At 45.6% G+C, this 17,502-nt stretch overlaps 1 protein-coding gene across 1 annotated transcript in view; it reads right to left on the bottom strand.

Annotated features, from left to right (window-relative positions):
• The window catches only part of RAB5A (RAB5A, member RAS oncogene family), a 36,209-nt gene extending 23,830 nt beyond the window's left edge, over positions 1-12,379 (bottom strand). The window contains exon 1 of the mRNA XM_007529678.3: positions 12,217-12,379. Within this exon, the coding sequence (XP_007529740.1) occupies positions 12,217-12,379 (163 nt within the window). The remainder of the gene's footprint in view (positions 1-12,216) is intronic.
• Positions 12,380-17,502: the final 5,123 nt, after the last annotated feature.

Here is a 17,502-nt window from a genome sequence, read left to right as displayed (position 1 = left end):
ACAGAGAGACGCCTGCAGACCTGCTTCACTGCCTGTGAAGTGACTCCCTTGCAGGTGGGGAGCCGGAGGCTCGAACCGGGATCCTACAGCCTGTCCTTGTGCTTTGTGCCACGTTTGCTTAACCCGCTGCGCTACCACCCGACTCCCTTTTATTAAGATTTTTAAAAAAGATTTTTATTTATTCCCTTTTTGTTGCCCCTTTTTAATTGTTGTAGTTATTGTTGGATAGGACAGAGAGAAATGGAGAGGAGGGGAAGACAGAGAGGGGGAGAGAAAGACACCTGTAGACCTGCTTCACCACCAGTGAAGCGACTCCCCTGCAGGTGGGGAGCCAGGGGCTCAAACCAGGATCCTTATGCTGGTCCCTGCACTTTGTGCCACGTGTGCTTAACCTGCTGCGCTACCACCCGACTCCCACCCTTGAAATCTTACAAGAAGTTTTGACTAGAATGTGAAAATAGAGAATCCTGTATGCTGACGGTGGGACTGTAAACTGGTTCAGTCACTTTGAATTTTATTTCTGATAGGAGAGGATGCAGGCATAGAAAGGGAGAAAGAGACATCTGCAGACTGCTTGTGTACCTTCTGTAAGTGGGGACTGGGGGCTTGAACTCAAGTCTTTGAGCATGGCAACAAATGTACTCAACCAGGTACACCCCCGCCCGCTTTCCTGGATTAATCACTTTGAAAACCAGTTTGGAGTTTCCTCAAGAAATGATACTAGGGGCTAGCAGGTGGCACACCTGTTACCATGCACAAGAATCAACTCTGGGCCACTCCATGGAAGTACCTACTGGGAGGACGATTCTCAAGTGGTGGAGCAGTGCTCTGCTGTGTCTCCTCTCTGACCCTCCATTTAGAGGAATGAGAGAAGGGGGGGGGGGAAGGCTGCTGGGAACAGATGAATCACGTAAGTACTGAGCCCCAACTGATAACCCTAGAGGCAATCAATCAATCAATCAATCAATAAATAAATAAAATACTGCTTATGATCCATGTTCTTTTTTTTGGCCTCCAGGGTTGTCTCTGAAGCCTGCACTAGGAATCCACTACCCCTGGAGGTTATTTTTCCCTTTTGTTGCCCTTGCTGTTTATCATTGTTGTCACTGTAGTTAGATAGGACAGAGAGAAAACTAGAGAGATAGGGATGGTCAAGGAGAGAAAGACAGACACCTGCAGACCTGCTTCACCACCTGTGAAGTGACACCCCTGCAGGTGGGGAGCCGGGGGTTCGATCCAGGATCCTTACGCGGGCCCTTGCACTTCGAGCCATGCCCACTTAACCTGCTGCGCTACTGCCCAACACCCCATATGTTTACATCTGACTAGATCACCAATAGAAATGATAGTCTAATGGTTATGCAAAGAGGCTCTCTTGCCTGAGGTTCCAAAGTCCCAGGTTCAATTTCCCTCACACCATCATCATAAGCCAGAGATGAGCAGTGCTCTGTTAGAAAAAACAAACAAAAAACTTCTGGATTCTCCTGTGTGCTACAGCCTTACTTGTAAGGTTAAAGATATAAGGTTAAAAACAATGTAGACACTCATGAATAGGTAAATAAAAATAAGGAAATTCTGCCATTAGTAGCAACTTGAATGGACATAAACTGTATTATCAATTTTACATCACCCCAGAACTCATTCTTTTTTTTTTAAAGTTTTTTTAAAATATTTTATTTTTATTTATTTATTCCCTTTTGTTGCCCTTGTTGTTTTATTGTTGTAGTTATTATTGTTGTTGTTGTCGTTGTTGGATAGGACAGAGAGAAACGGAGAGAGGAGGGGAAGACAGAGAGGGGGAGAGAAAGATAGACACCTGCAGACCTGCTTCACTGCCTGTGAAGCGACTCCCCTGCAGGTGGGGAGCCGGGGTTCGAACCCGGATCCTTATGCCGGTCCTTGTGCTTTGCGCCACCTGCGCTTAACCCGCTGCGCTACAGCCCGACTCCCCAGAACTCATTCTTAACCTGGGCCCCGCGGCAAAGAAGTGGCTCGCTTCATTCCTGTCCCACATCTTGGAATCTGAGTCTATGCCCAAAGTTTGGCGTCGTGCGAGGATTATAGCGGTTTTGAAACCAAAGAAAGACCCAACACTGGCCGCCAGCTATAGACCAATTTCTCTCCTCTCTGTGTGTTACAAACTCCTTGAGAGGCTGCTTCTGTCACGTATTTCTCCTCTTACAGAGAAATTCCTATCACCCGCCCAGGCTGGTTTCCGCCCAGGAAGATCTACCTGCGAACAAGCCCTGGCCCTCTCAACTTACATTGAAAATGGATTCCAGAAGAATTTAAAGACGGGTGCTGTCTTTGTTGATCTCACAGCAGCCTATGACACGGTCTGGCACCGTGGTCTCCTGGTCAAGATCTCAAGATGCCTGCCTCCATGGGTGGCCAACACTATATCGTTTCTTCTCCAAAACAGAAGATTCCGGGTGCATGTGGGTGACAAGTCTAGCAGATGGAGACCTGTCTCAAGTGGCCTCCCCCAGGGCTCTGTTCTGGCTCCTACGCTATTTAATATTTACATCAGTGACCTCCCAGAAACTTCTTCAAGGAAGTTCATCTATGCCGATGACATCTGTTGTGCAACTCAGGCATCCAAGTTCGACATCCTCGAGGAAACACTCACAAAAGACATGTCTCTGATATCTGATTACTGTAAAAAATGGCGACTAATTCCTAGCACTGCTAAAACGGTATCATCTGTTTTCCATCTACACCATGCCTCGGCCTCGCGTGAGCTTAATGTGCAGCTTGGCGATACGAGAATCCGGCATGAAGCCCAGCCAGTCTATCTTGGCGTTACTCTCGATCGCACTCTGTCATTTCACGAACATCTCATAAAAACTGCAGCAAAGGTGGGCGCGAGGAATCACATCATTGCAAGACTGGCCAGCTCCTCATGGGGCGCGAGCGCTTCCACACTACAATCATCATCTCTGGTATTACGCTATTCCACTGCAGAATACTGTGCCCCAGTATGGTTCCGTAGCCCCCATGTCCACTTGGTCGATTCCAAATTATATTCCTCCATGAGGATCATTTCTGGAACCATCCGTTCCACCCCGGTTCCATGGCTGCCAGTTCTTAGCAACATCGCTCCGCCAGATATTCGTCGGGATGCGGCATCATCTAAGTTCATCTCCCACGTCTACGCTCGACTGGACCTGCCAATATACGCGGAGATCTTCGCCCACCCTGTCCAACGCTTGACATCTCGTCACCCAATCTGGTCCCCTACGCCTACACTGAACTTCTCTGTTCCAGACTCTTGGAAACAGAGCTGGCAGTCAGCTGAGGTAAAGAACAAACACCTCATCACAGAGCCCTGCAAGCGTCAACCCGGCTTTGACCTAGCACGTTATGATCGGGCCCTCCTCAATCGCTATCGAACAGGCCATGGCCGGTGCGCCACTATGTTCCATCGCTGGGGAGCCAGAGACGACCCGAACTGCTCCTGCGGCTCCAGACAGACTATGTCCCACATAGTCAACGACTGCCACCTCTCCAGATTCAAAGGAGGTCTCGAAACTTTCTATCAGGCTCAACCTGATGCTGTTGACTGGCTATGGAAGAAGGGCAAATGCTAGAAGAAGAATCAATTTTACGTGGGTTCTAAACAAGCTGGTCATAAAAATAGTGAATACAAAGAAGGCTATCAGAGGCTGTGGAACAGAAAAACTAGGATAAGAATTGTAAGGGTAGAAGTCAGGCGGTAATGCAGCGGGTTAAGTGCATGTGGCGAAAAGTGCAATGACCAGTGTAAGCATACCGGTTTGAGCCCCTAGCTCCCCACCTGCAGGGGAGTCGCTTCACAAGCGGTAAAACAGGTTTGCAGGTGTCTGTCTTTCTCTCCCCCTCCTCTCTCCATTTCTCTCGTTCCTATCCAACAACAACATCAATAACAACAATAACTACAAGGGCATCAAAAGGGAATAAATGAAAAAAAGAAAAAAAAAGAATTGTAGGGGTACAAAGAGTAACTGCTAGTTAAGTCCTAGAGATCTCATGCACAACATACGATTGGGGAAGTGTCCCCAATATAAACAACAAAGTTCCCAAGGCTGGATTTTACTTTTGTGTAATTCACATCAATAGCTTTGGTCACGGAGGTAAGCACACTGTTCTAAGTAAATGCATCAAATGAACACCTGAATACATTATATATTGTATATAACATATATTTACACAATGTTATATTATCAGTTTTCTCAATAAAATAATATTCTACAATCTTAGAATTCCCTTTAAGTCACCTTTCTAAAAGTTACAAGAGTACATAATAGTATTACTTATGAAATTCTGAATCTAAGCTCTCTAATATTAGTCATTTACATATACCAGATACAGTGTTAGACCTCAAAAAAAAAAGCTGTCAATTAAATGGAACATTTTTTAGCTCTAGCTTTTACACAGTTAAAACCTTTTTTTGACGGAAAAATGAATTTTGAGGTGCTACACAGTGAAGTCCTACATCATCAGAATACACTTTAAGCTTAAACAGTATCTGCTACTGGCAACAGTAGAAACAGACAAGCTAAAAGCCATGAGTGAAGGATTCCTTCACATCGGTTCTATTTTTCCTTGTCTCTACTGTCAAGTAGAGCATGAATTTTGTTCAACAACACTTACTTCTGATGTGTTTTTGTAAAACACTTGTAAAGTATTAAACATGATTATTTTCAGTTGGCTTCATAACACTCATTTTTCATAGAGGAATGTATTACTTTGGTAGAGTTTACATTTACGTCAAGATAGTAATTGCTAAAAACAACCAAACTTCTGATCATTTTTATATATCCCTATTCTACTTCATCAGAGAGTTTGCTGATGAAAGTTTCTTAATTACTCCAAGTGATGTTACCTATGACACATTAATGCCATAAACAGGGTTATATATAAGGGACATTGATTACAGTGGGCAGACTCAAACTGGGCAAGTTTATCTAGAAAGTTTCCGTTTTTTTTTTTTTTTTTTAAAGAGATGAGCGGTAGAAAGCACTGTAGCGCCCCTGCATGCAGAGGGGGCTGGGCTCAAACCTGAGTAGCGCTCATGGCCCTTTCCTGTATTTATACTATGATTTTTCCTGTTAAAAGTAAAAAAATTAAGAGGTTTTCTGACTTTACCATACTCCCTAGCTATTCAAAGTTAACAGTGTTATACATCTGAAGCATCTATGAAAACTCAACTATCCAGAAGTCTTAAATACACAGAACAGACTGAGCAAGAAGGTAGCATAAATGTGCTGACTATACATAAAACAGATGTCATGAAGCTCCATCACCAAAATGCTCACAGGTAGAGATCTCTACAGTATGTAGTTAAGATTCCACTAACTACGTTGTAAAGTGCATTAACAGGATCAGATTAGGTCAGCTGGAGAATTAACTTTATATGAAAAGAATACGATACTATTTTAATCTCTCTCTAATATAGTCAGAATTATTAGATTATGCTTATTCAGTATTTCCCATACTAGGCCATGAAGTCATCTTTGATTTTAACATTTAGAAGCTTGGTAAATTTGTTGAGAAAATAAATTTTAGACAAGCTCAATGATCTTATTTCCCAGTATCTGATAAAAGCAACAAATCTGTGAATAGTTACAAATACTTCACTGGTGGTCTGGGAGGTGGCGCAGTGGTGAAGCTTTGGACTCTCAAGCATGAGATCCTGAGTTCGATCCCCGGCAGCACATGTGCCAGAGTGATGTCTGGTTCTTTCTCTCTCCTCCTATCTTTCTCATAAATAAATAAAAATCTTTAAAAAAAAAAAAAAAAAGAAATACTTCACTGTAGGTTAGAGCTGAATAGTAAAGTCATTCAACAAAAAGCTCCAATATTTCAGCAACACTAGAGGATACAGACAGATTATGACCCACATAGTCAACGACTGTCACCTCTTAGATTCAAAGGAGGTCTCGAAACTTTACATCAGGCTCAACCTGACGCTGTTGACCGGCTACGGAAGAAGGGCAAACGCTAGAAGAAGAAGAGGGTTATCAATGACTTGAGATGGAAAACCTGATTTTCATGATCTCAAATCATAAATTTTAAAAGGGGAAAAAAAGTTAAATTATAGACTAGATTTTATTAACACAAGGGGAAAAGGAGATGGGAGGGGAAGGGAAAGAGGGAGAGGGAAATGAAGAAAAATGAAGAGAGGGATGGAAAAGGAAAAGAAGGGGGGGAGCTAGATCAGAACTTCGAGCTTCGCTCTGACACGTGATGCCAGTGATCAATGTTTTATCTACTGTGCCGTCTCCCAGGCTGCTGACTGTATTTAAAAAAATATATTTGTATTAATTTATTACTACATAGAAACAGAAACTGAGAGGGGGTGGTAAGGAGGGGGAGAGACAGATACCTACAGTCCTGCTTCACTTCTTGTGAAGCTTTCCCCCTCCAGGTAGGGATCAGGGCCTTGAACCTGGGTCCTTGCACGCTATAATGTGTGTGCTTAACCAGATATGCCTTTGCCTGGCTCCTTGACTTTAAGTTTTTTTTTTTTTTTTTTTTTTAATTTTTGAGAGAGATGCAGAAAGACACAGAGAGAAACACCAGGACACTGCTCAGCTCTGGCTTGTGGTGGTGTGGGGGATTGAACCTGGGACTTTGGAGCCTTAGGCATGAGAATCTCTTTATGCTATCTCATTATGCTATCTACCCCCACCCTTGTTTTTTTTTAAAAAAACATTTTTTCATGGGAGTTGGGCAGTAGCGCAGTGGGTTAAGTGCACATGGCGCAAAGCGCAAGGACCGGGAGAAGGATCCAGGTTCAAGCCCCTGGCTCCCCACCTGCAGGGGAGTGGTTTCACAGGTGGTGAAGCAGGTCTGCAGGTGTCTTTCTCTCCCTCTCTCTGTCTTCCCCTCCTCTCTCCATTTCTCTCTGTCCTATCCAACAATGACGACATCAGTAACAACAAAAATAATAAAGAGCAACAAAAGGGAAAATAAATAAAAATTAAAAAAAAATCCCCTTTATTGGGGGATTAGTGTTTTACACTTGACAGTAAATACAGACTGTATTTCTTAATGTGCAGGAAAAGTACATACTTGATACATCGTGACTTTTCTGACAAACCAGTAAGTGTAATGGGAAACTGGTATTAGAATGAAGTTCACTGGTTACTAAATCACATAAAACAACATTTTTAACTAAGACACTGGAGGGTAACTGATAGGACCATTAAAAGAACTGTGTTAGTTACTGTTGAATGTAAAACATTAATTCCCCAATAAAGAAATTAAAAAAAAAAAGAACTGTGTTAGGTTATAACTGATATGACACATCAAATCCCTACTTACTTTATCTCAAATACTGAATATATACTTTCTACATAGGAGGAACCATGTATAAAAATAATGTTTAATTGACCCAAATTAGCTTCTATAATTTAAATTCACCATATCACATAAGACAATGAATATTTCAAAAACCACTTTTCTCATTAATCAAAAAAGCATGTGGACCAGAAAGGTAACACCATATGCCATGAATTAAGTGGCCTTCTGGTATCACTCTTAAAAACAAGTCTAAAAAAATAAATGCCAGAATACAAAATTCTAAGATCCCTAAGGGGCATATTGCTGGTGGTTTGTGTCATGGTCTTCTTAAAAGCACTTTTAATTGGAAACAATGCTCAGATTAAAAAAAAAAGGGGGGTGACAGTACAAGCAACAGTGCACAGGATTTTTAGGTGAGAGATTCCATGTCTGATCCCTGTCACCACAAATAGCTAGAGCTGAGTGGTGCTTCGGTCAACAAAAGAAAACGGCAAGTAAATATGAAGATTATAATCATGCCTGTCTTTCTGCAGGCTAACAAGTGAAGGCAACAGTAGAAAACTTACTAGTAGAAAATTTACTACAGGAAAAACATTACGTTATTCAGATTTAAGTCTTCTAGTCGGCCTTTCTCAATGTAGAGAACAATTTTTTTTTGCCTCCACGGTTATCACTGGGGCTTGGTGCCTGCACTATGAATCCACTGCTCATGGAGGCCATTTTTCCTATTTCGTTGCCGTTATTGTTGTCATATATGTTATTGTTGTTGGATAGGACAGAGAAATTGAGAGAGGAAGGGAAGACAGAAAGGGGGAGAGAAAGACACCTGCAGACCTGCTTCAGCGCTTGCAAAGCGACCCCCTGCAGGTGGGGAACTGGGGGCTCGAACTCAAATCTTAGTGCTGGCCCTTGTGTTTTTCACCATGTCCCTTTAACCCGCTTCGCTACCACCCAGCCCCCAATAGTACAATATCTTTCAGTGAAAGGCAACTCTCACAAATAACTTAGTGGAAGTGGATGGCACACAGCTGAGGTAATATGCATGACTACTCATATTTGTGAAAAAGCATTTGATGGGAAAGTTAAAGGAGCTGGGAACAGCACAATGGTTGTGCAAAAACTTTCATGCCAAAGCACCCAGGTCCAGGCCCTGGCAGCACTATCATAACACACAGCCGAGCAATACTCTGCTCTATTTCTCACTAAAATGAATACAAAATAAAAAAAAAAATCTGAGTCTGAATTCTCCAGTATTTGAGTAAGTTTCAAATTTTCCAAAACCTAAGTCACAGGTCATGTGCTAGGTGAAATTACGATTCCAAAAAACCATGTTTTGACAATACAACAAAGTATCAACAGTGGTATTACTCAGCAAAAAAGTAATGTTGGTGGCAGTAGTGGCATTAGCTAAGAAATTTCTATATGATTTCATTTAGTCAACACAAGGAAAACTATTGCAGCTAGGTGCTGTATTACGGTTTCATAGTGGCTTGAAAAAAAAAATTTTTTAAAAAATTTTTACCAAAGCTTTGCTCAGCTGTGGTCTATAGTGGTGGCTGAGGATTGGACCTCAGGCACAATAAAGTTTTGTTGTTGTTTTTTTTTCCCTTGAGCCAGACATCTCTCTGGTACATGTGCTGCCAGGGGATTGAACGCAGGACCTCATGGTTAAGAGTCCAATGCTTTTTTCCACTGCGCCAATTCCCAGACCATCTTAAGTCTTTTTTTTTGCCTCCAGGGTTATTTCTGGGGCTGGATGCCCACGAATCTACTGCTCCTGGAGGCCATTTTTCCCTTTTGTTACCCTGGTTGTTTTACCACTGTTGTGATTATTATTGTTGTTACTGATATCGTTGCCGGATAGGACAGAGAGAAATGGAGAGAGGAGGGGAAGACAGAGGGGGAGAGAAAAATAGACACCTACAGACCTGCTTCAATGCCCGTGAAGCGACTCCCCTGCAGGTGGGGAGCTGAGAGCTTAAACTGGGATCCCTACATGGGTCCATGCACCACGTGTGCTTAACCCACTAAAGCTATCGCCCAACTCCCTTGTCTTTTTTTTTTTTTTTTTAAATGAACAGCACCGCTCAATTCTGGCTGATGGTGGTACGGGGGACTGAACCTGGAACTCTGGAGCCCCAGGCATGAGAGTCTTTTTGCATAAGCATTATTCTATCTGCCCCTGCCCACAAATTCTTTTTGCATAGCCACAGTTATATCCTCAATCTGATATCATTTCACATGAGGAAAATAAAGGGGGTGGCAGTGGTATACTCAGTTGAGCACCATGTGCACAGACCTGGGTTTAAGGCCCTGGTCCCAACTTGAAGGGGAGGGAAGCTTCATGAGTAGTTAAGCAGTGCTGCTGGTGTCTCTCGCTTACTCTCTGTCTGTCTTGCTCTCTATTCCCCTCCCCTTCTCTCAATTTCTCTGCACTATCAAAGCAAGCAAGCAAGCTGAGTAGAACCATCTTATGGTTCTACAGCTAATACAGGAAACAGGGAGATAGCACAGTGGTTATGAAAAGACTTTCATGCTTGAAGCTCTGAGGTCCCAGGTTTAATCCCCATCACCACCATAAACCAGACCTGAGCAGCGCTCTTACAAAAACAAGCATAGCTGATAAAAACAATGAGGACACAAAATCTTTCTTAACCTTTACCTCTAATTTACCTTTAACCTCTAATTTTATTCTCAAGGCCTTGCTTTTCTTAAATTTAGCAATAATCTTCCCCTATTAGATGTTGTTTTTGAACAAAGTAACAACTCCAGCCTCTCAGAGGAAAAAGGTGTTAACAAAGAAGCAGAATGAACTTTATTTGTCCAGTAAAAACAACCATGAAATGGGTACTTGGAACACTCTAATTTGTATTTACAACTAGTAAATGTGGTACATATTTCTTTACATAACTTACTTATGGCACTATAAGGGGAACAGCTCTGGTACAGATGACTGCAAACCATGGCTACTCTAACTAGAGTACAAAGGAAGGAGGCAAGGGATTGCTGGCAGCAGTGGATTCATCATGCAGGCATTGAATTCCCCACTTCCCCCAAAAGAAATAAAAGAGAAGAGGAAAGAGAGGGTGGAGGGGGATATGGAGAAAGAGAGAGTGTGAGAGCGCACGCACATTATAAAGTCTGGGGTTATGAGATAAATTATTGTTCAAACAATTTATCATGTTTATGATGAATAGCACAACCTATAGAAGATGCCACCTGCTATCTACAAATCAAATATAATCAAACAAATCAGCATTTTAGGTGAGCTCTTCAGACCATCAGAGGATTTTAATAATCAAATTTAAAAAAGGGCAGATGAAACACAAAGTAATTGATAAGGTTAATTTGCTAGGTAAACTTTTACATATTAACCAAAAACAAAATACTTCTTATTTACAAGTTACTGACCACAAACCTGGCTATTCTGGAAAACTTAGGATCTATCACTACTACCATCACTCCTAAGGGTGGGGAACAAATGTGAAGAGGATGGAAGAAAAAGGCTCACTGTAGAAATTAACAAATCAAGATGTTGCTGGTATTAAACTCAATGTTTTATGGCAAATATATGATTTTAAAAAGTAGTGTGTTGTTTTGAACAAAGCATTGCTCAGCTCTGGCTTATGGTGGTACTTATGGTACTGAACCTGAGACTTGGGAGCCTCAGGCATCAAAGTCTTTTTGTGTAACATTATGCTACTCCCTACCTCCCTAATTGGAAGAAAAAAAAAAAAAAAACAACTTAATTTAAAAAAGCAGAAAGTACCCCAGGAAGTGGTGCATTGTATAAAGCACAGGTGTATCAAGGATGAGGCCCCTAGTTCCATCCCAGCCATCACATATGCTGATTTTCTTTTGCTCACTGATAATTTTTTTAAAAGTGTGTACAGTTGTATTCATAAAGAAATACAAAGAACATCAAGGATACTGTTATTAAATCATCAAGATTTCAGACTCAACACTTAAATGATAACCACTGTAACATGATAAACGTAAAAGGCTGATAATAACTACCACATTATCAAATCTACTAAAGTAGAAATGTTACTTATTCAACATATTCTCTGTATGTAGAGGGCAATTTGTAGATATTATCATAATGTTTCTTATTGCAAAGATCTAAAAGCATGAACAAAATTCTCAAATGATTTCCCTGAGTCCCACATAATGAACAGCAAACTTTGGTTTCTTAAACATGGGTTTTAAGAAGTTCCTATATGCCATGAACAGCTGTTTCATGAATTTTGAAAGCTAGATTTTTAAAAAACTGACAGATAAAACTGATAACCCTTCCCCCATGAAAGGCCATGTGCTCTGTCCCAATAATACACAGTAGTGATTTCTAGCCACTTTATTCTGCATCACCCTCCTTTCAGCTCACAGCCACAATATTAAGCACTTATGTCCTCTTCAGGTCCCATTTTCTTTTCCTGTCCTTCTCCATTAAGCTAATCTCACTTTTCCTTACCATATATTCTTAAAAGCATATCCTAACCATACATTCTTAAAAGCGTATCTTAATAGTTAATTAAATTTATGACATAATGTAATTTACAGATGGGACAGAATTTTAAGATGAACTTGTTTACTATTATGATTATTCCAATGCTAATATATTTCTTCTGCACAAACATGTAGAACTTAAAGAAGCTTCTGATAATTAAGAAATAGGTCTCAGATCAAATCCCACTACTTGGGATTCTGTTTCTGTTTGCATTTGTTTACCTGTATTTTAGTCTCTATACAAACTTCTTCAAGAATAACCAAGATACTGATAGGTTCACAAAAGCCAAGGCTGAGATCCACTGAACGTCTCTTTTCTTCACTGTGACCTATTTAAGCATTTATCACCACATAATTAGAATTGTAGTACCCCCCCCCCATGTTTGACTCATTTAAAAGAACAAGGCAAAATTGTTTTCTCACCCCCAATGGTACTCTCTTGAAATTCATGAAATTGGCCCTTCACAAAACGAAGCACTAGGCTTGATTTGCCAACAGCAGACTCTCCCAGGAGTACTAGTTTGAACTGGCATATTTTATTTCCAGTATTTGGCCCGTTGGGTCTTGTTGCTCCTCGATTAGCCATGTCCAAATTTGAAAGAAGTCCCTGATTTCAATCTCTTAAATGAACTTCCAGGATGCAAGGTATTAAATGTTTCCTTTCAGGAGGTAAAGAAACCTGTATAAAAGTGAATTATACACCAATTAGTAAAACAAATCATATATAATATTAATAAACTGTTTATAATCACTTGTCTATAATAGTAATTGTATGACAACTGTAAGTTCAATTCATTGTTATTAAATAATGCAAAGACATGAGATCTGAAGCTAAAAACTATGCTGTAGTTTTATTTTTTAAGCGTACAAGTTTTTTAAAAATATTTATTCATTCCCTTTTGTTGCCCTTGTTTTATTATTGTAGTTATTATTATTGTTGTTATTGATGTCGTTGTAGTTGGAAGGACAGAGAGAAATGGAGCGAAGAGGGGAAGACAGAGGGGGAGAGAAAGACAGACACCTGCAGACCTGCTTCACCTCCTGTGGGGTGAAGCACCGACGGGAACTCTAACCGGGATCCCTACTCCGGTTCTTGTGCTTTGCGCCATGTGAGCTTAACCCGCTGTGCTACCGACTGACTTCCTTAAAAATTTTATTTTTAAGGTTAAAAAATATTGACTTTTTTATTACAAGAGAATGCGAGGGGGGAGGGGGCAACAACACCGTTGTGCTTTGACTACAGCACTGTTCAGCTATGGCCTATGGTGGTGCTGGCAGTGAAACGTCCACCTATGAAATCTTGGACATTTGAATTGGTGCTCTAACAGCAGTCACCTCTACCTTTCAGTAAGGCTGATTCTTAAAAGTTAATCTTTATTAAAAACTCAATTTTTTGCCAGATACTCTTTTTGTTTTTTAAGACAGGCATTCATCAATTTCATCAGGTTGACTACTATGATCCTTAAAAGGAGAAAGTAGGCACAGAAAGGTTAAGTTCATTTGGTTGAGGTTACATAGTACTAATGGCACAACCATGACCGAGATGAGTTTAAAACCCAGGCAGTCTGAGGAGCAACTCAAAAGTTCAGGTTCTAGAATAAAAAACCAAAAAAAGGTCTAGGTTGTGGAGCCAGACTATTAAGACTGACAGAAGAGCTTGTGGAGAAGATCCTAGAACAAGGGATTAAAACAAACAAACAAACAAACAAAAAACCCGAGTCTACTGTTTGAAGGTCTCTATTAAACAGTACTTTGTAAATTCTTAATTTTAAAGCAACAACTCTTTTAAAGCTTCCAGGTTTGTGTACCTAGTAGTGTTCATCGTAGTTCTTTACATGGTGAGCTCATCAGCACCTTTTCTGTTCGTTTGCAGGCTAACAAATGTCATTTTCTCTTTCTCCCTGTGTTTAATGCTAAACATGAGCACCACTGAACTCTGGCTTAGGGGGGTGATGGGAATTGAACCCAAGATTTCCGGTGTCTCAGCATGAAGGCACTATCCCCCTTACCCACTGATGTCAGTTTCTATATAACGCAGCTGGAAAACTATCCTGAAAGGCATCTTCTGTGTTTCTCTTAACCCACTAATGCTCATCTTTAACATCAAAAGAACTTACTCAACACTGAAAGAACTCCTTACCAATCTGCTCACCAGTCAGCTCTTTCGCTTTATTCAAATGCTGATCATGTATTTCTGACAGTAAGTTTGAAGGGTCCTCCCTACATTCTTGGCCACATTTTACTTAACAACCTCTTAAGGAGTCCACGGGAGTTGGGCACAAAGCACAAGGACCTGCGTGATGGAGCCCCGGCTCCCCACCTGCAGGGGAGTCGCTTCACAGGCGGTGAAGCAGGTCTGCAGGTGTCTGTCTTTCTCTCCCCGTCTTCCCCTCCTCTCTCCTTTTCTCTCTGTCCTATCCAACCTCAGTAACAACTACAACAACAACAAAAAACAAGGGCAACAAAAAGGAATAAATAAATAAAGAAGCCTGTTTTCCTCAGGAATGAGTTCATTGGAATTGCACTACAGGAAAAACAGGCGAGCTGGGGTGGGGATTTATTCATTAACACAGCAGAGAGAGAGAGACAGCATCGTTCCGACACCAGGCGCAGACACCCCACCTCTCGACCCTGCTCTAGCTCCCGATTTGTTTTAGAGTCAAGCTGGGGCCTGAACCTGGGACTCCAGAACCTCAGGCACGAAAGGCCTTTTGCACAAGCGCTGTGCCACCTGCCTCACCGCAGGAACCATCCCTCGCACTGAGTCGCTACTGAGCTCTAGGGCCCACAGAGCCACCCGCGCAGCGTCCCGCAGCAGCAGAGGGGCCTAGGGGACAGCAGGGCGGGGCGGCCCCAAGGACTGCACGGGCCACACCACACAGAGACACACGCACACAGACACACACACACAGAAAGACACACACAAGACAGTCACACACAGAGACAGACACACACACACACGCATACACAGACACACAGACACACACACAGACGCACACACACACACACACAGACAGACACAGACAAACACACACACGCAGGCACACACAGACACACACACAGACAGACACACACACACACACAAACAAGACACAAAAAGGCACACACAGACAGAAAGACACAAACAAGACACAGAAAGACACGCACAGACAGACACAGACACACACACAGACACACACACACACACACACACACACACACACACACACGGGTCAGTCGGGAGCGCGCAAGCAAACGCCACGCGGGAAACGTCTCCAGCGCTGGGCCACGGAAACAGCTGACCCAGGTGAAACCACCGACTCTCCACAGGACTGTCGCGCAGGCTGACGAGGCACCGGCACCGGCACGGCCGGTGGGGACACGCCCGCAGCCAGAGCCGCCCTGCCCCCGCGCGTCCGCGCCCCGCGTCTCTCCACAGGAAATCCATCCGGAGCGCCTGGGGGTGGCAACCCCGAGACCGCAGGGATGGCGCCGAGGGGCGTCACGCAAGTCGGAGCCTCGGGCCCCCGTGTGATTATGATCACTTTTTACCAGAGCCCCGCGCGGCTCCGGCTCACGGCGGTGCGGGCGGGCAGGGAAAGGGACCGAACCTGCGGCTTTGGGGCCTCGGGCGCGACCGTCAGTCTCTCCGCATCAGCATCAGGCGCGCCCGGTGCGGTGCGCGGTGTGCGGGGCGCCGCCCGCCCTCCCCCAGCGCTCGGGGTCTGTGCGCCGCCCGCGCCGTCGCCGCTTCACTCTGAGGGGCTAACGGCTCGCGCGGCGCCGCCGGGGCGTCTGACAGGCGTGGGAAACGCGACCCCGACGCCCGACCCGCGACGCCGGGGCCCCGGAGCCGCCGCCCCCCGGAGCACCCGGCACCCCGGCACCGGGACCCCGACCGCCAGCACGGCGGCGAGGCGACACCGCGGCCGCCGGACCGGGCTCGCTGGGCTCTCGCGGCGCCATCTTGCCGAGGGGAGAGGCTGCCACCCGCCGCGCCCGCAGCCCCGAGTCCCCGCGGCCCCCGAGTCCGGGTCGCCTGTCGCCGCCGCGGGCCCCGGCGCGTGAGGAGCAGGGCGGGGACAGCTCGGCGGCGGGGCGGCCGGTTACCTGAGGCCGGGCCACGCGGCGCCCAAGCTGCGCTGCGGCTGCGGACGAGGCAGAGGCGTCTCCTCGCGCCGCTCCCCTCAGGCCGGACTGTGCGGGGCTCGCGTCGCGGTGCCGCCCCCGTCGGGCTCCGTCTCCGCCTCCCTCCGCTCCGCCTTCCTCGCTCCTCCGCCGCCGCCGCCGGCAGCTCCGGCGCTGACTCAGCCGGCCTCCTCCCCGCGCCCGCGCCCGCGCCCGCCTCCGCCCCTCAGGCCCGCCGCCGGCTCCTTCCCGAAGCAAAACACAAACACTCCGGTCCCGGCGCCGGAGCCACTTCCGCCGCCACGTCGCCGCACGCAGCGAGCGACGTCCCTCCGTCACTTCCGGTGGCCGCCAGCTCGACCGCGGCTTCCGGTCGCCCCGGAAGTCAGGCTGGCACGTGACCCTCCCTCCCTCCCTCCCTCCCTCTCGCAGCCGGCGGCCCCGCCCAGGGCGGCGCCATTGTTTGTCTGTCTGGGCGGCGGGCGGCTCCGCGCTCCGTGGCTGCGGAGCTTTGTGAGGTGGCGGCGTCGCCTGGCGAACGGCCGCTCGCACCCCGCGCGTCTGCAGCGTCCCCCCGGCTCCTGGAGGGCGGCGACGGGCTCGGGGCCTGGGCTCGCACCCGCGGGAGCTGCGCGCTTTGGTTTTCAGAGACGGACGGACGGACGGACTGACGGACACCTGCAGCCCCGCTTCACCACTCGCGGAGCTCTCCCCCTGCAGGTGGGGGCCGGGGGCTCGAACCCGGGTCCTTGCGCGCTCAACCAGCTGCGCCACCACCCGGCCCCAATGATCTGTTATCACTATTAGTGTTTTTTTAAAAAAAATTTATTTATTTTCCTTTTTGTTGCCCTTTTTATCGTTGTTGTCATTATTGTTACTGTTGTTGTTGGCTAGGACAGAGAGAAATGGAGAGAGGAGGGGAAGACAGAGAGGGGGAGAGAAAGACAGACACCCGCAGACCTGCTTCACCGCCTGTGAAGCGACTCCCCTGCAGGTGGGGAGCCGGGGCTCGAACCGGGATCCTCACCCGGGTCCCTGCGCTTTGCGCCACGTGCGCTCAACCCACGCGCTGCACTACCGCCCGACTCCCTGTTACTATCTGTAATATCCTTATTGGGGGGTTGGTGTTTTACAGCGACAGCGAGTACAGCGGTTCGTCCATGCATGCCACTTGTCAGTGCCCCACGGAACACTTGCATCTCACTGTTAGTGTACACTCTGCAGCGAGCTGCCGCCTCGGCCTCCTCTGTGCGGCACTTGAGCTGCGCTGCAGGTGACGAGTTGAGTTTGAGGCTGACAGGTTGTCCAGCTGGGGCGGCAATGGGATGGATGCTCCCCTGCAGGCTGGCTCTGGAACCCGAGAACCCGAACTGTTTTATTGATTTACTAGTAGATAGACAACAGAGAAATTGAGAGGGGAGAGACAGCTACAGCTCTACTTCACCACTCGTGAAGCTTTCCCCCTGCAGATGGGGACCAGGGGCTTGAACCTGTAATGTGTGCGCTTAACCAGGCGCGCCGCCACCTGCCCCCTGGAACCCGAGTTCTTAAACACGACCCTGCCAGTGAGAGATGAAGACCCCACCAGCACCACCGTCACCT

The sequence above is a fragment of the Erinaceus europaeus genome, chromosome 21 (genome assembly GCF_950295315.1).
Source record: "Erinaceus europaeus chromosome 21, mEriEur2.1, whole genome shotgun sequence".
NCBI classification, from domain to species: Eukaryota; Metazoa; Chordata; class Mammalia; order Eulipotyphla; family Erinaceidae; genus Erinaceus; species Erinaceus europaeus.
The sequence above is the reverse complement of the archived record's forward strand: the minus strand, read 5'-3'. Positions and strand labels throughout refer to the sequence as shown.